The sequence below is a fragment of the Talpa europaea genome (assembly GCF_964194135.1).
Source record: "Talpa europaea genome assembly, chromosome: 3".
NCBI classification, from domain to species: domain Eukaryota; kingdom Metazoa; phylum Chordata; class Mammalia; order Eulipotyphla; family Talpidae; genus Talpa; species Talpa europaea.
Genome location: NC_140069.1, coordinates 102,179,565 through 102,200,823, shown reverse-complemented (window position 1 = coordinate 102,200,823; position 21,259 = coordinate 102,179,565). Strand labels below are relative to the sequence as shown.

Below are 21,259 nucleotides of genomic sequence, written 5' to 3'. Positions count from 1 at the left end.
TGTGGAAGCAAGTATAATTTTGTTATATTTACCAGGGTTCAAAAGCATTCCTATTAAATCAAGATTAGTCTGAACCACATAGAATTGCCTTTTTCATAGCTAAAAAAAACAATCAAACATCAACCATTCATATGTTCAACCTAAATCATGTGTCGGTTTTCTCCCTAATAGATTTTTGTCTAGTTTCAAAGATTACAGTAAAAACGTTGCATAGACAATGAGCAACTTAGGAAAATTCAGTTTTCCTTTGTTTCCTTCCTTTCAACCATCAACAAAATCAATTCAGTGCCTTCGAAGTACAAAAGTCCATTAGATGTAGTAAGCCCGACGAGGCCGCAGACCTGAGGGAGGTGCAGCTCTTGGCCCTTGGTAGCTCATAGTCTAGCAGGGGAAATCGACCTGGACAGTGCTTTGCAGGGGTAGACACAGCAATGCTCTAGAGGATGGTGGCGGAAGCTAGGAGGAGTGCCAGGGAGACCCAGCGAAACCCAGGAAGAGTTCCACAGCTTCTGCCTCGGTGGAGGGCTGCTCTGTGCCTTTACTGTGTGGTGCGGAGTATGAAGGAAGCCAGGTCTGAAGTCCAGAGATGACAGGGGACAGGGGGTGCCAAGGGGGCTGGGTTAGGAGGGTGGAGAGTGTTTCTGACTGAGGGGCTCATCTTGAGCAATGGTGTGGTGGCTAAAAAGTGAATGGGATGTTCAGAGGTCATGAGGAATAGAAACATAAAGTTGGCCAATACAGCCAGCCTTACACAACACACATCACGTCGGGCACGGCTCCCGGACCTTTGCCCTCGCGCACCTAATCACCACGCACAACCGCCCTGGGCCGTGCTTATGAAGCTTGTCATGGGAGGAGGCTGAAACACGGGGAGTTAGGGTGGTTTGTCAAGGACCTCACATCCCCTAATCCCAGAGCCCAAACTCTTAACCCCTGTCCTGAATGTCCTCTGTGGCAAGATGCCCTTCAATGCCACTGGGAAGTTTCATAACAGAAGGAAACAGGTTACCTGAAAGCAATGAATATTTAGGGAATAACTAAGATGCAGTTTGCTTATATTCTAGGATGGTAGGTATAAAAAATATTGGATATATATGCCACACACACACACATATGTATATTATAATTATACATTATTACATGTAACATAAACAAATAATTATTTATGTATATGCGATAGAGTAATGTAACATGATAATCATTATTATATATAATATAATATATATGTCAACTCTGGGACTAGAGCAAAATGATTAGTAACATGCATAATTATATATTACACATAATACATCAAATAATATATATGTTATCCATATTATATATAGTATAAAATATATCACTGTATTATTACATGTAATGTAATTAATACATAATTAATACAGCACATATATAATCTATATTGTATCCATATTATATCTGAGATATATTATTGATGAACTATTATTTTGCCCTAGTTTCAGATAAACAATACATGTTATAATGTATAATATATTAATATTTTACTAATAGTTCATTTATTTAGATATTTCTATACATTTTTAAATTTTCTTTTTATTTATATATTTTTACATCATTTATATTTTCATATATGATACATACATAAACATAAAATTATTGATAATGAATGTATGTATATATTTGCCATGTATATCATATATGTTATAAATAATATAGATAGTATAACATATTAATCTGGAGCTAGCACAAAATAACAGTTGATCAATAGTATAGATCATCTATATTATGTTATATATGGGTAATAACACAATTGTGTATATTATTAAGCAACTACATATCATCTCTATATATTATCTGTAATGTACATTACATATTATTTACTAACAGTCATTTTGGTCTGGTCCCAGAGCTGACAGCAGCCCTGCTGGGCTGATGGGCTCAGAGTGTGCTCCCCAGACCAGCGCTGCTCATTTCTGGGCTGTGGTCACAGCTCCCACCCACTGTGTCAGCAATGGTGGAGCCTGGAGATCTGCGTGTGGACGAGCCCACTAGGAGTTCCTCACGTGTGCTAGAATTTGAGAACCAGTGGACTACAGAGAATGTGATTAGCAGCCAAAATATTGTTGAGTTCTTTTTACCTTAGTTTTAGCTGTGCGCTCTCGTTGAGTTGCTCTCTTAATAACTGTTTCCACTTTACCATCCTCTAAACTAATTAATGGTAGGGTAATTTTTTTGTAGATCCTAAGGATTAGGGCTTGTGAAGTCCAGGTTAATGAGTATTTTGTTTTATTACCAAATTCAACATTGATTATTTTGCAAGTCCACAGCTTTTCCGAGAAAGGCATGCATCCAGTTACCTTCTTCTCTGGGGAAGCATGGCGAGAGGAAAGAACACAAACACATAACTCATTCAGCACGCTCATCCTGAGTGTATGTCTAAGGGATACTGCAGAGGGCTTTGGAGAATAAAAAGTCGCATCTCACTGAGAAAGCTTTTCCTCTGTGGGCCCCAGCTTATGCATAGCCTAGCGGTAATTGGGAAATGGATCAAGTACTCTCCTTGCACCCCAGGCCCAGGAACATTGGTTGGAAACCTTTTACAAACTTCTGAGAACTGGGAAGACTAGGATGATAGCGAGCTTTGGAAACAGTCACCATTTAACTACGAAAGGGTGGGCTTTTAAAATTAACTTTGTAGGCAACTATCAGTCTTTGAAGCTAAAAATGCAGATGTTTCAGTGCTACTGCATCTGCCTAATAATGCCCTAATCTTTCTTCATTCTAATCCATCCTCTATACTGCCATCAACTCATCTTTCTAAAACTTTCATTCCAGATAGTTGCTTAAAGTTCTCAGGCATAAAGTCCATACTTCTCAGTTTGCTTCATGTGGCCCTTCTCAAGATGCCCCATTTCATCAGCTTCCCCTCTCCTGCTTGCCACTCTTGTCTGCCATGTGACCCTGGCTACCCTCTTCCCTTCCCCTCTGGGACTCCATAAGACCCTTTCTGACAGCAGGAAAGAACTCCACGAAATTACCTCTAGAACAAAATGAAATAGAAATGCACAGGCTTGTATAACCAAGGCTGGAACCACTCAAATAGTTCTAGGAAAGAACAAGCGTACCTCTTGCTTAATTCTTCTAGCACCAACCTAGGGACTCACCTACTGTCATTGTGACCTGACCCATCTAGAGCTAGTCTTTGTAAATATGAATGCCCATCTTCTAGAAGGACAGTGCTTATTGGCACAGATTAAGTGCTCAGTGAATATTTGATTATTATTAGTTATTAAGAATGAATGCATGCATGAATGAATGAATGGACACACCCTCTGGTAGTGGCTCTAGTGCAATCAGAGTTATATCCACAGCAAAGTTACCCACAGGAAGGCATGGTCAGGAAGGCATGTTCAGGAAGGCTGGTGGGGGGGCAGCATGGGGTGGGTTAGGGAAGACTCTGCAGGTCAGGAAATGCCTAAGCTGGGCCTAGAGAGATACACATAGTTCCCCAAGTCAGGGCAGGGGGCTGGGGACGAGTAGGGGGAGGACACTGCCTAGTACTGGAAGATGCTGTGCAAAGGCCGAGAGACATGAAACCAGCTGGCTTGCCCAGAAAGCATTCATGGTTCAGATGTGCTGCTTCTTGGACACAACTGGGGCAGGAAGTAGGTGGGGCAGAGATGTGTGTGTGCAGGGTGACAGGATAAGGGAACAAGGTCATGAAAGGACTTGCACGCCACCCTAAGGAGTTCACTCTCAGGTAGCTGGGAGCACTTGGACAGGCTTTCGAGTCAAAATGGGTGCCAGCTCACGTCCCAGCTGGCTGGTCATGAATATATTACTTCAGCCTCCCCAGTCCTTCCTCCTGGAGAAGTGAGGCCAGACCATGGCAAACCAGAAGCGCCCCATTCAGGGCCTGGTGTCTGGCAGAGGCTCAATGAATGCTAGATTCTCCAGCTTTCCTTGTAACCCAGTTGATTTTCAGAATTAACTTACTGGAGGGAATAACGAAATCTAATGAATTAAAAACTCATGTATATTGTATTACAGTCCCAGAGTCCCAGTGTTTCAAATCTACCACGAGGGGACTGGGTTACACATTACTGCCTAACATTCATGAAGGGAACTATGGTTTCAATTTCCTCTCATCCCAATTTATTCCATCATGATTGGAAGAAGTGAGAGGCAGACTGGTTGCTGAATACAGGTATTTCATACTTGTCACTTCGGGATTTAGTGAAGGTATATAGAGCTTTATGATATTGCCAGAGCCTTTTAAAATTCATAGAGCTACTGGCTAAAGAGGCACCCTGGGATTTTCTTTAAGAAATCACAGAGGTAGACATATTTGTCTGAATGAACACTTCTCTTCTTAAGGAATTCCCTTAGCCATATGTATTTCTTCATGAGACTAAATTAGTTAAGAGCAGATGATTCAAACTGAGCCACCGAGAGACGGGAGTATGGCCATTGAGGAGGGAACCAGTTGCCAGCACAATGCTTTGCTAGAAGCTTTAAAAGTAGACACAAGTAAATCTGGTCACTCTGCCAGTGTGGTAGAGTTTAAAGGACAGCAGCTTGGAAGTCCATCAAGCCGTCTTCGGGCTCCTAGTTATTAGTTACCGGTTACTAGTTGCCTATGTCACTAGTCACCACTTCCATGGCCCTGGAAAAATCTCCGGACCTCTGCATGCCTTGGTTTTCTTGTTCCCTTGCTGATAATGAGCAAGAATCCTAAACTTAAAGATTGTTCTGGAGCTGAATGAAATAAAACAGGTTTTATAATGGATTAAAAACTACACCATGTTTAATAAATGTAAAATCATTCAGGGATAAAAAATAATAAAAGGTCTTCAGCTCCTGAATTGCTTTACATGAAATTTATATATACTGTGCTAAAACATAACTGCCCTTACTGTTAAAGGCATGTTGGAACATGTAACTCTCATAGTCCTCATTTCTGACTCCCAACTTGTGTATTAAAGGAGTTATGACAGCAAATTTCAGTGATTTGACTTTTTAATAATTTTTAGAGCCACCAAGTCCCAGGAGAACAACAAAAACTGTATTTGTAAACTTTAACTTATTCTTTTGATGGTCAACTTCACTAGCTTCATAAATGGGGACTAGTTACAAAGTGAAATAGTGACATTCTGGAAACTTCAAAGTGATCATGTATACGGATATTTATAAACTATTGTCATAAAACCCAGACAGTCATTTCATTATTGAGAAATGAGAAATGGCAGTTTTGCAACCTGTTCCAGAGAAAGTGAAAACAAATAGCCTTGACAGTCTCATTTCCATTAATGCCAGTGGAAATTATTCAGGGAACAAAAATCCTTGATCCTTCCCACCTTTGATCTGGAAGAAAACAGCCCACAAATTCTCACAGAAGCAGTTTTTAATTCATAAAGACTACAGGTGGCATTTGACTTTTCTTTCTTCCGGGTCTGTGGTTTTCAACCTGCATTATTTGTTTTCCTGATAACCAGGGAGGGCTGGTTCCAGAGAATCTCTTTGGGCTGATCCAACACCACAGATGGGACTAGCTCTGTCTCTTTTGTTAAAAAAGATGTTGGCCACTGTCAAGAGTAGATAAAATTTGGTTTCTCTGAGTTTATAAGATTGTTTAGCAAATTGCTTTAATTATTAAGAGATGGATAAATATACTTTTTCGTGCCAGGGGCAAGAGATGGAGAGATGTGCTCCAGATGTGGTTTGGGGAGGTTATTTCCCATATGTACCTGTGTTCCAGGTACTACATTCCTACTCATTTCAGAAAACTCTTGTTGTCCCTGTTTTGACTTAACTCTACTATTTTAAAGAAGGATAGTATGTATTATTTAATTAAAATTAAAAGGAACCTAAATTTGTTTGCCCGTGCTTTCTCAAAAATGGTGACAAGGGGTCAGAGAGTGCAGGATAAGAGGGTGGGGCAGGCTGAGGAGAGTGGTGCCAGTTGGGGTGCTCCTGGTTACAAAGACAATGACAAACTAAACTCAAATACCCACCAGGGTCCAACTCTAAAGCAAAACAGTACTCAGCAGGCAGCAGAGACCAGTGGGGGCAGGGGACAGGGTTTTCTCTACATTGCCAGGCTCCACTTTCTCCAGTTCTCTGTGGTAGTGGGAGGTTGCTCAACCCACACTTTACTTTGTCTTGAACCCAACCCAGCATGAAAAGGGCAAGAGACCTTCTTTGCAGTATAAGAAATTTCACCAATAATGAAATTCTATTGGTTTCATCGACTGCATGCGCAGCATTGAAGCCTGGGGGAGGGGAGGGCTTGGCATGGGCCTTGAATCCCAAATCTACCTCTGGGATAGGGGGATGGGTCTGGTTCCACTAGATGTTCATAAACAGAGAGCAAGGCTCTGGGTGCTATTTCCAGCAGAGGCTGCCCAGGTTCTAGGTGGCAAGAATGACAGCTATTCATGATGGAGGTGGAGGTGGAGGTGGGGAGACTGATAAGTAGATTCACGCAAAGGTGGTGCAAGGAGAAGCACCAGAAGCATGAAAAAAGGGTGACCCCCCCCCCACCCCATGCCAGGCCAAAGACAGAATAATGGGATTCCTTAAAGTCGTGTTTAGTACCCCCATTGTTGGTTGTTATCTTGAACTTTGGGCTTTAGCTTCTCATCGGCACAGGGAAGAGGGGAAGACCACATGGATGGCTCATTTTTGGGAGCCTACATCAAGTTATCTGGAAGTTCACTTTCAGATAATGTAGAATCCGGGCCTCCCCTGGTGGCACAGCGGTTGAGTGCTGGGCTTCGAGGCTGCCCGCAGCCTCTGCAGCGCCAGTTTGTTCCCGGGCCGCCAGCGAGGTTCCCACAAAAACAAACAAAAAAAAGATAATGTAGACTCCTCTCTGTTGTCCACCCTCACTGAGAGGCTTAGGAAGGGCCCTGGGGTTATGAAGGGAAACACGGGGCAGGTAAACAGCTAGTCCTAGGTGAACCACTTGTTTACCTCCCAGAGTCAGAGATGGTAGAAGTGGCATAAATCTTCCTGGCACATACAGATAAAAGTGTCTCAAAAGGTGTGCCTACAGCAGTAGTTCTCAATGGTTGGAGGTCTCCAGGTTCATCTCAGCAAGCCCATGAAGTTAAAGCTAATTGTATTAATTGCCTTTGCCACTGAATAACATTGCAACTAACCTTTAAGAAACTACCATTTGTTTAGTTTTGATCCACTATCTATCTATCTATCTATCTATCTATCTATCTATCTATCTATAAAACAACATCTACATTTACCTAAAAAGGCTACTAAGTATTCTTCCTTTTTCTGGAGGCATATCTCTGTGAGGCCAGAGCTTCTGCCTATACTTCAAAAAAAAAAAAAAAAGAAAAGAAAAGAAAAGAAAAGAAAAATAGAAAAAAAATCATCATAGTTTGAATAGAGAAGCAGTTGTGAGAATCCAGCTGTTGTCTATTAAACCATATACTAAAGAGATTTATAAAAATGTAAAACAACGCAATTTTCTCACTACTTTTTCCATTTTGTAAAATGGGGGTCTTTTTAATGAAAATATATCATTTACATGAACATATAATGGATTTATTACTGTTTATGTTTAAAAGAATAAATATTTGTAACTTTTCTGTTTTACTTTCTAGTACAGTCAATAAGAGTAAATGGAACCTACATAAACAAAAGCTCTTTGAGGCTCTCAGTCATTTAAAGAGTATGTGAGGGTCTTGGAGTCAAAACACTTGAGCGCCTCTGGACCAGAATCTCCGTGAGTCACACCATTTGGGACCATTTTTACATCCAAGTGTTTGAGGCTGGCAGAGCTATGCGTCTGCTTTTGTAAAGAATGAGCACAAACTACAAAACACCCTAACCCCCTAACCATTGCATAGCCTGATCTGTGCTATAAAACCTGAGGAAATGGGAACAATTCAATCAATTCACTGCTGAAAATTTGTTCTTGCTCATTACACCCACATCTGTTAGGTTTGGTCATTTGAGGTGGTTGCAGTATGTAACTCTCCTTCTAGCCACTAGATGGCACCACATAATAGAAAATCAGCAAGGGCTGCATCGCAAAACTTGTTTTCTAGCGCAATTGCGGATGAATAAGGAAGGTTTGACTCATATTACTGAATGTACTAGCATAACCTTGCTTTTCATTCTTGTACAGCTCTAACCCTAACACCAATGATACTGAGGATTAGTAAAAAGATATTTTCTGATAAAACGATAAATCCAGTGGATGGAACCTAACTCATTTTCAGTTATTCCTCTAAATAAGGGGTCTCTAGCACACCAGTTCACCTGGAACATCTAAAATCCAGATGCCCAGATTTTATCCCAAGTAGTTCAATCTGATTTTTGTGTGAATGTGTGTGTGTGTGAGTGTGTGAGGGGGAGGTGGTTGATACAGGTATCCACTGGTATTTCAGTCAAGGTTGAGAATCACAGTCCAGTAACCTTTGCTATTAAGAAACCACCAACTGGGGCCTCCCTGGTGGTGCAGGCGGTTGAGCACCACACTGTGAAACTGTTTGCAGCCTCTGCAGCGTGGGTTTGATCTCGGCCAGCCGGCGAGAATCCCACATGGCGAAGTAGACCTCTCCTGCCCTGCCTGCTGCTCCCCTCAGCAGTATATTTCATCAGTCTGCCTGTTCTGTACCCCACTCTGTCTCTGGTGAATCCTCTCACCCTCCCATGCATCTGGACTGTACCCCGGTTCTTGTACAAAAATAAATAAATCTTTAAAAAAAGAAAAAACTAAAAAAAGAAACCAACTGGGCCCTAATGAAGAGGCACTAATTTTCTTTGACTCATCATTAAATTCTCTCAATCCTGCTTCAGTTAATTTTTCCCTTATCATTTAAATTTCAGCCAATAATCTGGAAAAAGGAGCCAAGGAAAAAAGGAACAAAGCAAATCTCTGAACCAATAAACAAAGCCCTCAAAGTTTTATTATCTCAAAAAGGTTTTCAGGAGGACTCACTAAATGGAAGCAGAGGCAGAGAATTAGGACATAAAGACTCTCAGAACCATGAGGCATAAGAGGAGGTAGAACAAAAATTTTCAAAAGAAAATTACTTCCACCGTATCTGATAACCTTTACTTCCCTGTCTGAATTTTCCTCTAATCAGATGGAGCACTTTAGAATCATGTGGGGAACTTTGAAAAGAGAGATGCCTATAAATCAAGAGGGGCGGAACATGCATATATTTAAAGCTCCCAGGGTCTTTCTAACCTCAGCCAGTTTGAGCACTACAGACCTAACCAAATCAACTCTTCTCCAAACTGTGTGATAAATCCCATACTTTTAAGGGATTCTGATGTAAAGCAACAGGTGGTAAACCCTGGTTTCTGAGCAAATTTAATCTCAGTTCAAATCCACTCTTAACAGCACCACATCCCATTCCATTTTATGACTGTGAGTGCGAGCAGGAAGATGGATGATCAGAATTGTTACCGAACCTGTCACTTTTACTAGTGAAGCTATGCTCATCTTCATTTAGCCTTGACTCCTGAGAAAAGAATGGTTCTATCAGTTACATATGATTTCCAAGGGAGTCCCTGCAGAGCAAATCTATAGGTTTTCTAGACCCTGTAATATGAGTGGATCTCCTTCAACTTCTCGGTGCTTTGCTACATGAACAATTCAGGTTCTTTTTTGGCAAATGAATGCAGAGCCCTGCTTGGTGAAGGGCCATGGGTGACACCGTGTTTGGAGTGACTGTCCTTAGTGAAGTCGCTAAGCCTCCCCGCCCTCCAGGACTGAGAGCCTTCCTGCAATGGAGCCATCTGGAGTTCATCCAGGAGAAGGGTTGTTATTGTCAGGCATTATTGCCCATCACGGCTTCTGAGCCTGGTGCACTTTATAGAGTAATGAGAACAATTCGAACACACAGAGCAGTGAATTGCTCTGCAACGTTTTGTTCCATTCATACTCTACATGGGTTATTCTCTACGCACTCGCCTCCCAAATTCCTTCTGTGCTGTTTTCACGCACGGTGGGAGCCTTGCTCTCTGGACTGCACCCTTGGCTTTTTGAACTCTGCTTCCTGGCTGGATTTGTCCAAGGGGAGGTATAGGCAGGCAATCAAAGGTGGGAGGTGAGTACAATGGAGGTATTTCTGTTCCTGCCCAGCCCTCTGGATGGTGCAGGAGTTTAGTGACTGTATATTTGCTTGCTGATTCACTCCCCTTCTGTTTGAGCCCCAGTCCTTTGGGACCCCTTGTCCTGTGGGGGTGGGTCCCCCTACTGTTAGAGGTCCCCCTCCTGTTGAAGGTCCCTCTTTGGGAGCCCCCATCACACTTATTAGACTCCAGTCACTCTGGTGCCTTCCACTCTTCCCTTCAGCACTGGAGAGGTAATGGCTTCCGCCCGCGCCAGCTCCTGGGAAGGATCCCCAGTTAATCAAAGTCTCTTCAGCATCCCAGCCAACCAGTCTTCCACTTCCTGCTGGGCTCCAACTGCTGGGCTGCCTTCTAGACTAACTGCTATTTCAATTCATTTTTTACTTTTCAGTCACTCACAGGGGAGTGAACAGCTTGTAGTCCTCAAAGATCTTTACTTACTTGAAAACGTTTTTTCTGTCCAGGCCTCCCTGACCTCTGATGTCTCAGACTCAGGAGCTGGGTGCCTCAGTGTCCTGTTGCATCACAAAGGGGCTGCACAACGTGGTGTCCGAAGCTTCCTCCTTAGTCTCCAGGTTCTCATGGTGCCTGTGCTGCAGGGGGTCGCATCTTAGCACAGGGAAGAAGGAGCCCACAGAGAGAAGTGTCGGGAGACAGCGACACACCAACTTGGGGTATTTGAGAGGCCCTGTTCTTGAGGGTGAATCTGAGACAATCTGTTCACTATTAAGTCATCCACCTGTTGTTCAGTGCACAGGGTTTACTCTGCCGAGAGCCTCATGGGCTGAGCTTTAGAGGACAGAGGCACTGGGGCCGCCCACAGCCTTGTCACTTAGGCTGACAGGAGCCACATGATGCTGGGGTGGGACTGAGAAGTTGCCTGCTTCTTTACCCTCCAGGTGCCACCAATCTGCTGGTCCCCCAGATCCACACTTTGACAACTACTGATCAAACCAGGAAGGTTAAATCATAAAGATGTTCACAAACACGGGAGTATTATTCCTTTGGAGTGGTCAAGGAAGGATGGGAGAGAGTGGATTTCTTAAAGAGGCTGTGGTGGGCCTGAAAGGGTGAACTGGAACCAGATCACAGGAGTGGGCAGGCGTTTCCGAGGGGTGGAGTGGAGGTAGGGGAGGCATGAGATCATCTGAGGACCACAGGCGAGAGACAGGCTGGGAACCCCCACTCCCCACCCTGCATCCCTCACTTTCTGCCTGGGCTTGGCTGACACGACAGCCCGGGATGCCGAGGGACAGCGCAAGGTGCTCCGTGTGCACAGCCCGACGAGGGAGGGTCTGGCTCCCAAGCACTGCGCAGCCAACAGATATCAAGAGGTAGTGGATCAGCACCTCCTGTCCCCTTCCCCTCCTCTTAGGACTAGTTCTACATGCTGATCCTTGCGACATGCCCAAACCAACAATAGGCATTTCTACTGGCCTCTGACCATGTCTATTTTACTCTCCCGACCTTGCCTTCCTGCTCCCTGGATGCCTACCCAGATTACCACGTGCCAAGCCATGGCACCAAGTTATCACGTGCCAAGTGCCAGGCTCCCCTTCCAGGAGAACCCGGCTCAGAAGGGCCGCAGGTGTCCTGCTGAGGAATGTGAACTGAATTCAAGGCCACTGAGAACACTTCTAAGAGCAACACTCTGATAAGGGAAAAGCCACCAAGGGCCCCCAGCCCCTGGGTGTCATCTCAGGACTGGGGGTGGGGGGGAACCACTCAGACTGAGTTTAACCCACTGAGACAACTGAGACTTCTGCTAGGGCAGAAAGGTCTGGAGAGCCCTTCCTTGGCAAGACCACTTCCTCGTGTTCCAGGATAATGCAGGAAAGGGCCATATCGCTACCAGCCAAGGCTTCTGGCAGCCAGCTGGTTCATATGATAGAAACAGAGAAATAAACAAGCAAGGATAACTCTGGATGTAAAGGAAACAATGATTTAAAAAAAATGGCAGGTCGGAGGTGGGGAAGGTGAGAACATTACTCCTTTTTAGCCATTTGTAAACCATCCCCCCATGAGCCCCAAAGCCCTTTCATCCGGGTTCCTCTCCTGGCTTTACAGAGGCAGAGATGCTTCATTGCTGCCACACGAAAGCAAGAGGAATTTGGCAGCTTGAGAGAGAAGGGTGTGGTGGAGTGGGGGTGCATGGCAAACGGAAGGGGGTTAGGAAGGGTTCCAGGGGTGCAAGGCTGAGGGGTTTGGGGGAGTGGGGCAATGCCAGGGAGGGAGTGACCACAGACCACAGCCCATTTTTATGTTCCATGTTCCATTTTTGTATTTAGTGATTCAACTTCTCTTTTACCACGAACCTTTAGAAAGAGGCTGCTAAACTCGGATTCTTGTTTGATTCCAGGGAAAAGGAAAGAAAGAAGGAGCAGGATGGGGAAGGGGGCAGAGAGAAGGGATGAGAAGAAACCGTTTGGACCCAAAAAAGTTGGAACGGTGCTGGTTCTCAATCCCTCCCCCCGCCCCCGCTTCCCCCCCCCCCACACACATGCACACGCACACGCACACGCACATACACTGAGCACAGAAGATGTTTCACTGAGGACTTGCTTTAACATATTTGAATTTAAAACATAATGCATTCCTTTTCCTTCTTTAATTTTCTTAATTGGATTCTGTATTTATCGCAGTTCAGAATTCAGAGTATGAAACAGTAGCAGAGACAAGGTCTCCTTCCTGTTCTTACTTCCCTAACGCCCCTCTACCCTCCCCACAGGTAACCAGTGACACTAGCTCTTGTTTCCTTAAAGATATTTAATGGTTTTGTAAGAAAATCATATGTAAAACCTTTTCTTTTCCCGGATCACACAAGAGAAAACCTGCAACATGTTACCCCTTCGTAGGGACGGACCGCAGCTCAGCTAAAACAGTAGCCAGGGATGGGCATGATGGTTCTTTCCAGTTCTATCTGAACTTTTGCTATTACAGAAAATAATGAAATGAATAAACTGGTAAGATATAATTTATTCTTAAATGTGCTCTTATTATACCAAGGGTACAGACAATTTTTCTCCAGTAAAATGTAAATGCAATTTAATTCAGCAAGCTAAATTTACTTAAGAACATGTGCTACTGAAAGTGTTTTTGTCACATATATCTGATTCAGTGGGGTTTCCTTTCTAAGGAAGCTTAGTTATTGCAGTGAGTAATAGCAGTGTATTTTTACGAAAAAAAAAAAGGATCATGTAGATATTGAGTGATTCTTAGCTGACAACTGACTTAGTTAGAACCAAGGGGATTTGCTTAAAGCAAATAAGGACAATAAGACAGGAAGGAGGCCCAGCTGCTGCAACGGATTGAAGAAGCCCTGAACTGGGAGTTAGGAAGCCTGGGTTTGAATTGGCACCCTGACGCTGTGGCTTTTTCAATGAAATGGGGATAATAATTCCTGGGCTACATACCTGGCAAAATTGGTCTGAGGATAAAGTGGGAAATTATTTCTCATATGTGAACACTGTTTATGAACCATCATGTCTGAACCCACATTCAATCCCACTGTTACTCTTACATTGCTTACAGAGCCACTACTGAGGGTCAGTAAATAACACACCTGTGGAATAAATTCTAAAAGAAATTACATTGGGCATGGCTTTTTTAATTCAATGCACCAAGTGGTGGCCCTTACACATCAAAATCTTTTTAGACCCAACTAAATAAAAAGTCAGAAAGAAACTGATCGCTCTTGGTTATCACCACTATTTTGCCCCCCCCCCCATTATTTCCCTGTTTCATCTATAGTTATTAAGATCAAGTTCACTGCTAACAACCTTGACAGGAGATAAATCTGGTAACTACTCAGATTTGATGGGGAAGGTAATATTCTTTTGCCAATTAACACTGTTAATATTCTTGGAATATAGGTAACATAGTCTCTTAGGATTCATTTGGACATGATCAATAAAACAAATGGGCGAACAAAGTTTAAGCACTCTGGAAAATGAAATGCTGGGCTGTCTGAATTTGAGACATATTAGCAAACCTTCCTATTCCACTCATTAAAACCTTTAAGACACGCCATTACTGAAGCAGACAGGTGCCCCTAGCACTTCTCAGTCAATCCATTCAAGTTTCTGCCACCTCTTTTCTAGTCCTGCCTCCATGGCAACGGTCCACTGACCTACCCTTAAGGGAAATGGAATTTCTGGCAAGACTGAGACTTTTAATCATTCCACTTGTCAATACAGGTCAGAGAAATGGATGGATTTGTACAAAGTTACTTAATAAACCCACTAACAAAAATGAGTGACCCCCAGCAAGAGAGCAGACCCAGTGTTCACAGTGTCCCCCCGGGGAAGCCAAATGTCACATCATTAGTGTCCCAGAAATTCTGTGCCAGCAACACCTGTCCATCAAGTCCTGCGTTGAGCTTGGACTTCTTCCTTCAACATCTTCTTTATTTACCTTTTCCTATAAAGGTAGGTGTGTGCTAACTGGCTCATTCAAAGTGATTGCTAATCTCATTACTGACTTCCTCTAAAATTTAATTTCAATAAATAAATGCAAAATGATCTACAGTGAAGGACATAGTTGGCCATGCAAGTCTCCTGACAAGAAATCACCTAGAGCTGCCCGTTACCATTGACCAAACTTTCCTCTCCGGGGAGAGCAAGGATCTAAAAGTATCAGTTCCAGTACCTAAGATCTTAACCCTCATCCCAGGCACACAAGAGATTACTCTTCCTACTCACCTCTGTTCTGGAAATTTCTAGTGTGTAGCCTGCAGTTGTAACAGATTGCTTTTTTGGTGACATTGCTCTCTTATTCAGAAATATAAACAGTGCTGTAGAGATTTGCTTTACAATTCGTCTTCTGGTTTGTCACAGCCAGAAAGGTCACCTCCTGGATTTTCTATTCTAAATTACTTTTAAACAGATTTTGCAAACAGACTAAGGAATGACTTTTGCCTGGACAGGAACAAACTCTGAAAGTTGGGCTTCAAGTCCTTCTCTTTCTTTTGTTAAAATGTAAACATTCGGAAACCCCACCATTTCCCAAATCAATTATTTGTAAAAGAATAAACAGGTGCTCTGGAGACGTGAGTTATAAAAAGAAAAGGGCAAATTATTTTTTCATGGGCCAGCTGCTCAGCTGATGTGATTCTGGGGAAGTTTCTCTGAAATGCTAAAGCTCAATTAGCAAATCAATTAAGAGCATCCCCTGTGCCAACAGGATCACACCTCCACCCTCTGCCCTCCTCCCCATTTCAGTGATTTCTGGTCCCAACCCTTCAGCAAACTGAAGCAGTCAGTCATTCTGAGGTTCCTTTGTTTTCAGTGAACACTGGACCACAGAGGGAAGGAAGGAGTGCCCTTCCGGTTTAATTAAGGATTAGCAACCACCAGAAGGAGCGCGCTTGCTGTTCTGCCCCACTTACTTAGATCTGCCCAGTCCAAGCTTGCCTTGGGAGCTGGGCGCAGCACACTCAATGGGGGCTGAGTGGGGAGCCTGGCTGTCACTTTCTTTCAGTGGAAAACGGAGAGAACCAGGCAAAGCAGATGGCTCCTAAAGGGGCACATCCAAAAAATCTGCTAGCAAACTGTGGTGGTGTCTTTCAAATAAACAGCAACTTACTGGAGAGGAAAATCAGATCTTCCTCACCACATCCCGCCATGACCCTTTCAGCTGGAACTTACCGCTGACGCGCATCTAATCCTTGGAGAGGCTTAATAACTCTTCTTTAGGGGAAAAGGATGATGGAAAGACTTTCTAAGCCTCCTAGAGAACCACCATCACTGCTAATGCCTTCCTATCTGTCAGTAAAATCTGTTATCTAGGTAAGGCCACCTGCATGAGACCGCAGATATGCAGATCATGAGGTGACCCAGACTCAAGAGAAGCAAATATAAATACCATGTACTTGGCTAGCTGGGTGGAAAGAGAAATGGATCCAGTAATGACAAGTAAAAACAAGCTACTGTATTCATCATGAAAAGTTAATGAAGTTTTTTTTTTTTCATCCAAACTCCAAATAAACTCACAACAATTATTTGGGGGAAGTTCTGACTGTGATTTTGGGCAAATCATTTAACATTTCTGGGCCTCAGTTTCCTCCTCTGTAAAATACAGGGGTTGAACTGGATGGTTTCTAGAACCCCTTTAGCACTAAAATTCTAGACTTCTTTGGGTTGAGATGGGTCCCCTCCAACATTTTGGCAAATCGAATACATTATCGATCCCTGGCTATTCAGCACACATTAAAAAACAGAGAGCTGGCATGCTTCGCCCACGTAGCCTACCTTTTCAACAGTGGGGTGTTCTTCGTTGGTGACGCTGGTTTTCCTCGATTCGTTCTTAGACCTGCTCAGCCTCCTAGACACCTTTTCTCTGAGTAAAGTGGCATATCCGATGTGTTCATAAATGGGGTTTGTTGTCATTTTGGAAATGTATTCAGAAGCTTTTGTTTCTATGTACAGTGTTATCAAGCCATCTGTGACCAGATCATGAATGGACTCAAATCTCTTCTCACCCACAAAGTGTTTGCCATCGTAGAAGAGCCTGTAGTTTAAAGTCTGGTTTCCAAACCTGCCCGGGAGAGAATGCGAGATCACCATGGAGTTAGAAATAAGACCATGAAGAATAACAGCAGCTAAGATGTTCTGACACATACTGTGTGCCTGGCACCAGTTCTGAGAATTTGACATGATTTTCCCCCAATTTACTTATCACAGAGACCCTCTGAGACAGGTACAATTATTATCCCTGTTTTTTGGCTGAGAAAACTGAGACTTGAAGAGATGGTATAGCTGAGGTTACACCCCTGGAAAGAGGCAGAGGTAGGATTTAATCCCAGTCAGTTATGTGATGTCATTAGATCCTACAAATCACCAGGGCTATGTGGTCATTCTCATTCTCATTTGAAAAGCCTGATTTACAAACAGCTGACTTATAAACTTCTGTGATGGGAACTAGCCATGCCCTTCATTCCCCTCCCTATACCTGGCAATTACCTGCAAAGGAAGCCAACACCACTGGCCCTGATGTCCTGTGTAATTACATCTCTGACCACTGCACATCATGCCCCCAACCCAGGCAGCGTCACTGAAGGGCAACCAGGGAAGCTGTGGGGAGCTTTCTGCTGGAGCCGCCAGTGCCAGTGTCCCCATGAGCTAAGCTATGGGTCCTCCTGCTTAGCACTGTGCCCTCTTGACTTTGGTTGCACATCTCACAGTCCCTGCTGCTGGGGAGCTAGAAAAATAGGAAACTACTTTGCATACCTAGAGCACTTGCTAGGTTTTGAAATACTTTCTCAAAACGATATCATGTAAGACATATTCTAGTCATGTATAGTTGTAACATGGAAAGCATATTTCCATTGACACAAAATCAAGATGGCGCACAGGACACAACTTTGTGGGCTGGCCTGTTTCACGGCCAACATTCCTCCTATGAATAAAGGTCTTCCCAATTCTGGATAAATTTCTGGAAAACCAACCAATTCTGAAATTGGATACCTTTCCAAAACTGTGTAGGATTATTAAGAGGACCAATGACATAAAATATTCAATGAAAGTAAAAATGCAACGGCTTTTGTATTCCATGGTTTTCAATACTGGTGATTTTGTGGTAAAAGACTCATGAGAACTATTCTCGGATGGTTCACTGATATGGCCTGTCACAAATGCCATTTGGACATGCAGCACGTCTGTCCAGGCACACACAGCATATGGTGAAAACTTTTGACAATGGCTGCCAGGGACAAACTGAAGAAGAGGCATTTTCCCTCAACTGGCTTCATGTTTCAGGCAGAAGTAGCTATAGGAACATAAACTTTGCAGATAGTTCTCTAGTTTACTGTATATGTATAAACAACACCTCAGTGTTCATCCTGTGATAACATCTGTGGCCCAGGAAATGGATAAGGCTCTAATATGGTGCAAAAGTAATAAGTAAGGGAGATGAGGAGGGATAATTGAATGGGTTCAGAGTTTCTATTTGGGATGACGACAAAGTTCTGGACATGGACAGTGGAGGTGGCTGCACAGCTTTCAGAATGTACTTTATGCCACTGAAAAATGACTAAAGTGGTAAATTTGATGTGTCTACTTCACCAAAATAAGGGGGAAAAGTAGCCTTTTGTCAGGTAATTGCAACAAGGGGTGAAGCCAACTCACCTCAGAGCGAGCGTGTAGCACCCCGGCTGGCGCTGGCTTTCCCTCAGAATGTAGGCGCCCTCCACGCCTCCCAGAAGTTCATCTGCCTGCTCGCGGGAGATGATCCCGTGAAACCTGAGAGACAAGACCATAGCTGTTCAGAACAGACTACACGCACAGAGCACTCCCACAAACACTTGGCTAAAAAAAGATGGCAGTTCCACCCCGAATCTGCACACCCCCCAGGCCCCCGCTTGGAGGAAGAGGGAGTGGCCAGTGTCTCTTAAAGATGGTCTTGACAGCGCTAGTCACATGTGCCAGAACACAGAGCAAGCACTCAAGTAGGCAAACCAAAGTGAAGAACACCCAGTGCACCTGGCTTTCTGCCATTGTCTTTGCTCTGAAGCTGAAAATTAAAATCGAAACAAAAGCCAGGTTATGGCTCCTTTTATAACCATGGGGAATAACAAAAGAGCAATTACCAATTTAGCTCTGCGCATAAACACAGGGAACTATGTATTATCCTGATTGCAAATGAACACTTATTGATTATCAACCTGCTTACCGCAGGTTTGAGCAGTTGTAATTTTAGAGGTGCATTCTCTGGAAAAAAATAACCAGCTAAAATCAACGTTTTTCTCTTTTGGTAAATTTTGAGAGCAACAGCTTAGGATATGTTGGGCAAATGCACCTATTTTTCTGTTCTAAAGATAACTTATTTTTTTTCCTGAGTTTTTAAAACTAGTGGACATACATGTTGACAATGAGGCATATCTACGAGGATGACAGGCTTGGCCAATGACCTCTTTGTTCTGGAAGTGAAGTCTGAGGCCAGGGGAATGGACAGAGACTCCAGGTGGGAGAGCAGGAGGGAGCAAGAGGCACATTGGCCCTGTTTTCTTTAAGCAAAGACGCTCACCCTTGTTGTTGGATACCTGATCAATCTGTGTTTCTAAGGAAGGTGGTAGCCGGGGGTGATGGTGATGAAGTTAGTGCCCCGGGGTCCCCTCTCCCCTAGGAGTGGGAACAAGATCCCACTTCTCCAACCTTGGGGAACTTTAGGGAAAATTTCTCTGGACAAACAATCTCTCTTTTACCTTCCAGGGGAAGAGAGATCAGAGAGAGAAGTCAACAATTGCCCCTTTCTCCCCCAGGAACGCAAAGATTAAGTTAGAGGACAAATGTAGCAGGATACTATTTTTTTTAAGATTTATTTATTTATGCATATAAGAACTGGGGTGTAGGCCAGAGGTGTAGGGGGAGGGGTGTGTGAGAGGATTCACCAGAGACAGAGTGGGGAGCAGAACAGGCAGACAGACCGAAAGCACTGCCGAGGGGAGCAGCGGGCGTGACAGGAGAGGTCTACCATGCCATGTGGGTATCACCCTGGCTGGCTGTGAATTGAACCCACACCACAGAGGCTGTGGATAGCTTCACAGCGCTGTGCTGTGAAGGGGAGGCCCATAGGATACTACATTGGGAAAAGAAGTTCCTATCATAATATTTATGTCCTAATTTCTTCCATCCTTAACTAGTAGAGCTTGTTAAGAGCTTGTCCTAGGGGAGTGAGGCCAGAAGAAGCTGTAGCTTTCCATTCCGGAACTGACTCTTAAAGTCTAAGGCAGTGACAACTTGGGAGAAAGGTGTTTTCTGGCTTCTCAAATTCATTTGTAAATCTTAGGAGTCATGTGTGGCTTGGAGCAGTGCTTTTTTATGACGTGAAAATGAATGTGCTGTGACACAGGAACAATCCTCCTACCCAAAAGGAGACCAGTGCTCCCAGATCTTGAAAGACAGACATTTGGGCAGAGCTCAGTCTCAGTGGGTCTAGGGAGCTCCACATAGCCTGTGTGGCCTTGGAACTGATGGATCAGTTTATCGGGATCCTAGAGCCGGCGCAAAGGTATTTAGGGCTTTAATTGTGAATGTGGCCTCTAAATCCTGCAAACCTCATGGTGAAACCTCCTTCCTATGTAGCAATGGCTGGAGCTAGAGCTGGACAGTGCTGGACAGATAACTTGGACAGAGACCAGATACTAGGCCAGTAGTATTAGAGTGTGTCTGTCTGTGTCTGTGTGTGAGTGTGTAAGAGAGAGAGAGAGAGAGAGAGAGAGAGAGAGAGAGAGAGTGTGAGTATGTGTGTGTGTGTGTGTGTGTGTGTGTGTATGTTGGGGAGAGATATGGGGGTGAGGAAAGGCAGAGGGCATTGGAAAGTTTCCCACACAGGTGTCAGAAAGGACAAAAGCTGGTACTGCAAGAGGTTGAAAGGACACAACCTGACTGTGGTCCAGGACAGTGCAGGACAGGGTGGGGGTGACCACGCAGGACAAGGCACACACAATAGGGCACAGGGACATAATGCCCTTGACCCATCTTGCTCTCAGAGGAGGAGGAGTAGCATCCACACAGTCACATGGATGCCCTAAGTTTTGACTCCCTTGAGTTAACCTGGGTGAGTGATGGTTAGCAGCAGATGGAATGTTAAAGCAAAATCAAACAATTATTTAAAAGAAGAAAACCATAGTTTTGTGAATCTGAAAACCCAGTCAGTGGCCACCATCCTCTTTACACATGAAATGAAAAATAGCCATGATGTATATATATTATAATGCCAAAGAAAAGAGATGAAGAGAAAAAGTTAACAAGGTGTTCTTTGAACGTGAGACTATGGGTCAAAATGGGCTATTTTCCACCTATTATATTTCTATGTTCTCTAACTCTCTCAAATTTATTTGGGATTTGTTAACTTTTTAACAGCAAAAGCAGCGAGAAAATTAAAAAAAAAATCATTACAAAAGTAATGATTTTCTTTCCTAAAGTTTTCCATTTTCCAAAGTTTCTTGTGAGTCCTTCTAGGAAAAAAATATGTTTCCTGACTAGAGCATAGACTATTTTTTGAATGGAACAGAAACCTTAAAAAAAAAAAAAAAAAAACTGAAAGAAAGGGAAACAAAGAATCTGTAGTCCTAAAGTTAATTTCTTTTTAATGTAAAATGTTCCTTTTCTGGGATTAAAAAAAATGTTTTTTGGGTCACCTCTCTCCATGTAATTTAGGTGGATTGGGGTTAGGAGGATGAGGAGAGGAGAAG

General features: G+C 43.5%; 1 protein-coding gene across 2 annotated transcripts in view; it reads right to left on the bottom strand.

Annotated features, from left to right (window-relative positions):
* CHN2 (chimerin 2) overlaps positions 1-21,259 on the bottom strand; it is a gene marked incomplete at both ends in the record, with an annotated part of 253,890 nt that overhangs the window by 67,487 nt on the left and 165,144 nt on the right. For both annotated transcript variants that reach the window (XM_084229858.1, XM_084229859.1), the window contains 2 exons: positions 16,317-16,602; positions 18,192-18,305. In XM_084229858.1, coding sequence (XP_084085984.1) covers positions 16,317-16,602; positions 18,192-18,305 — 400 coding nt within the window. The remainder of the gene's footprint in view (positions 1-16,316; positions 16,603-18,191; positions 18,306-21,259) is intronic.